Source organism: Ursus maritimus, unplaced genomic scaffold (genome assembly GCF_017311325.1).
Source record: "Ursus maritimus isolate PB19 unplaced genomic scaffold, ASM1731132v1 scaffold_14, whole genome shotgun sequence".
Taxonomy (NCBI): domain Eukaryota; kingdom Metazoa; phylum Chordata; class Mammalia; order Carnivora; family Ursidae; genus Ursus; species Ursus maritimus.
In genome coordinates, this window is record NW_024423786.1 from 48,701,106 (window position 1) to 48,703,815 (window position 2,710).

At 58.3% G+C, this 2,710-nt stretch overlaps 2 protein-coding genes across 2 annotated transcripts in view; both read left to right on the top strand.

Annotated features, from left to right (window-relative positions):
• The window catches only part of LOC121102404 (protein Hook homolog 2-like), a 3,913-nt gene extending 1,216 nt beyond the window's left edge, over positions 1 to 2,697 (top strand). Inside the window, exon 4 of the mRNA XM_040628183.1 lies at positions 2,286 to 2,697. The gene's annotated coding sequence lies outside the window, so the exon portion shown is untranslated. The remainder of the gene's footprint in view (positions 1 to 2,285) is intronic.
• On the top strand, positions 1,083 to 2,313 carry LOC121102403 (protein Hook homolog 2-like). Its single transcript, XM_040628182.1, has 3 exons — positions 1,083 to 1,220; positions 1,732 to 1,817; positions 1,887 to 2,313. Exons 1-3 carry the CDS (start codon positions 1,176 to 1,178, stop codon positions 2,017 to 2,019), a joined length of 264 nt encoding a protein of 87 aa, XP_040484116.1. The 5' UTR covers positions 1,083 to 1,175; the 3' UTR covers positions 2,020 to 2,313.
• Positions 2,698 to 2,710: the final 13 nt, after the last annotated feature.

Consider the following 2,710-nt stretch of genomic DNA (forward strand, 5'->3'; position numbering starts at 1 on the left):
CTCCCCCAAAGCAGAGCCCGCCCCTCCCTCCAGGTACAGCTAATAACCTCTAATTTACTGCTCATTACCTTGCCCGCCTCGTGGGAGAGGAGCTGCTGAGGTATTCTGGCGCCAAAGGGTGCGGGCCGGGGCTTTACCCCTTCACCCAAAGCCAACTAGAGCCTCTGTTTCCTTTCCTGCGACCGGGAATTAAAACAGCCCCTGCCCCCTAGGTCTTGGGGAGATTTCAAACGCCTATATAATTCAAATCCCTTAGCGCAGGAACTGCATACTCTAGACACTCAATAAATGGCGACTGCAATTTTATTAACTACTATTGTTATCACTTTCCTTTGAGCCCCCTCCACCGCCCGGGCAGGGTCTCTCTGAAAGGGCACATTGCTTCCCCGCAGGCTGCGCTCCTGTAGTCTGCGCGCCCCCTGGTGGGTCCTGGGGACTAGGGCGGCCTGATCCTGGGATCTGAGGCTGGAGGACTTCAGGGGCGCGGGGTTGAGGGTGGGGTGGGGTGGAGTGGGCGCAGTGCAGGAGCAGCTCAGTGGAACTGGATCCATACTGGGCAAGTGTGTCTGTCCATCACCCAAGACCTGAGTCTGGCTGATTCATTCTGCCCTCGACCTAGGACCACGCTCGTCTCCCCTTGTTTACCCCTGAGTCAAGACTCCCAAGTCACCTCCACCGGGGAAGACCCCTTTAGGATCTCTCCTCGAAGTCCACAGAATGTGTTCTGGCCTGCCCTTTCCCGCGTAGATAAAGGCTCCGATACGGTGGTTAGGCAGCAGAATTTCTTCCAGCTGAAGGGAAAGGACATGAATAAGCCCGTATAACAGAGTGGGATAGCTCCGCCTCACATGATGAGGAATTATTGTGAGGTCTCCGCTACCCCCAAAAGAGCCAAGGAGGAGGGGTACCGGGTCCATACTTGGGTTGTGCAAGCTTGGCCCAGACTGACCCCTAGCGGCAGGGCGGGCGCCCGACGGCTGCCCGGATCCAAGATGGGGGAACTGGAAGTCCGATCGGGCGCCGGGAGATCACGTGTCCGGGGCGGGGCCTGCGCCTAGGGGGCGGGGCGGGGCGGCGCTCTAGGCCGAGCGGGAGGTCGGGGCTGCGGGCGCTCGCTGGTGGCGGATCAGGAGGTGGCGGGGCTCCGCTGCCGGGGTCGAATCCGATCGGGAGCCATGAGCGTGGACAAGGCCGAGCTATGCGGGTCTCTGCTCACCTGGGTAGGTCGGGGGCGGGGCCAGGGACAAGTGTGCGCCCCCTCTTCTTGCCCGGGAACCCTGGCCTTGGCTCTGTCTACCCCGCTGTTCTGGGGCTGGAAGGAGGAAAGGGTGGTGGGCTTGCAGGGCGGTTGGACTCTGGCCTGAGCACCCGCCCCCGTCACGTGGCATGTTTGCGTGGAAAGAACAGGTGAGACCCCGCCCCTTCGCGGCTGGGTCACGTAGGGCGAGGGCACAGGTGAGCTGGCCTGGTCACGTGGGGCCTGTGGGGACCAGGTGACTCATGGTTCCGCCCTAGCCTGGTCGCGCGGGGTTTGTTGAACAGAAGTGAAGTGAGGCCACGCCCCCTCCAGTTCCAGGTGTGCAGAGGCCACTCCCCCGCGGAGCTGGTGTGAGATAGATCAGTCCCCGCCAACCGTGTGAGGTTCCTGCTGACCGGGAAAGTCTGCAAAAGGGGAATGGTTCTGTTCTTCCAGGCCCTGACTGCCCGTTGCCCTTTCCTCTCCCTCCCCAGTTGCAGACGTTCCACGTCCCATTCCCCTGTACCAGCCCCCAGGACTTGAGCAGTGGCCTCGCCATAGCCTATGTGCTGAACCAGATGTGAGTGGGGCTGAGGGGGAGGGTCCCGAAAAGGTCCCCCAGCAGCTCATCCCACTTTCTCGCCCCCAGAGACCCTTCCTGGTTCAACGAGGCATGGCTCCAGGGCATCTCAGATGACCCAGGTCCCAACTGGAGGCTGAAGGTGACAGGTGGACTCATGACTGGGAGACAGACTGGCGAAGAGATAATCAGGGAAGGCTAAGCTAGACATGTCCTGGGTGATGGGTCAGCTAGACACATGTCCTGGGTGATGCACAGACTTGGCTAGGAAGAGGGACAGATGTCTGGTGACGAGCCAACTCTGTTCTTTCTTTCTCCTATGGAAGAGGCCTGGGTGTGCAGCAAAGACTAACAAAGACAAAAACCTGCACACACACACACACACACACACACACACACACATTAACTTCCAATGGCAGTAAGTTCTATGAAGACAATAAAAGCAGGGCCATGAGAGAGGGCAACTAGGTGGGTGGTTACTCCAGATAGGTTGATCTCCATGCAAAATTTGGAGAAATGGGATTCTAGGCACAGGGAGCAGCAAATGCAAAGTGGGGAATAAGCTTGGTGTATTGAGGAAAGGCAGGGAGGTCAGAACAGAAAATAAGGGGGCAGAAATGGTGGATGAGGTCATCAGGAGGAGGGCAGGCTGGGGCAGGGAGATGGATTCTATTTTAAGTGCTGTGCAAAGTCAAGGGAGGGTTTTAGCAGAGAGGAAAGACACAACCTGGGTTGGACTTTAAAAAGCTCCCCCTGGCTGCTTGGAGAGGAATGGGGTGTAGGCAGCAAGAGTGGAAATTGAGACCAGGTTGGTGCAATAATCCAGGTGACAGAGAATGTGGCTAGGGCGAAAGGGTGGTAGGGCAGGTGATGAGAAGTGATTGGATTCTGGG

Bases quoted from the DNA above. Each gene is read 5' to 3' on its own strand.
- LOC121102403 (XM_040628182.1), top strand. From the start codon at position 1,176: ATGAGCGTGGACAAGGCCGAGCTATGCGGGTCTCTGCTCACCTGG. The intron at 1,221-1,731 runs GTAGGTCGGGGG...CTCCCTCCCCAG, and splicing joins GCGGGTCTCTGCTCACCTGG to TTGCAGACGTTCCACGTCCC. The intron at 1,818-1,886 runs GTGAGTGGGGCT...TCTCGCCCCCAG, and splicing joins GCCTATGTGCTGAACCAGAT to AGACCCTTCCTGGTTCAACG.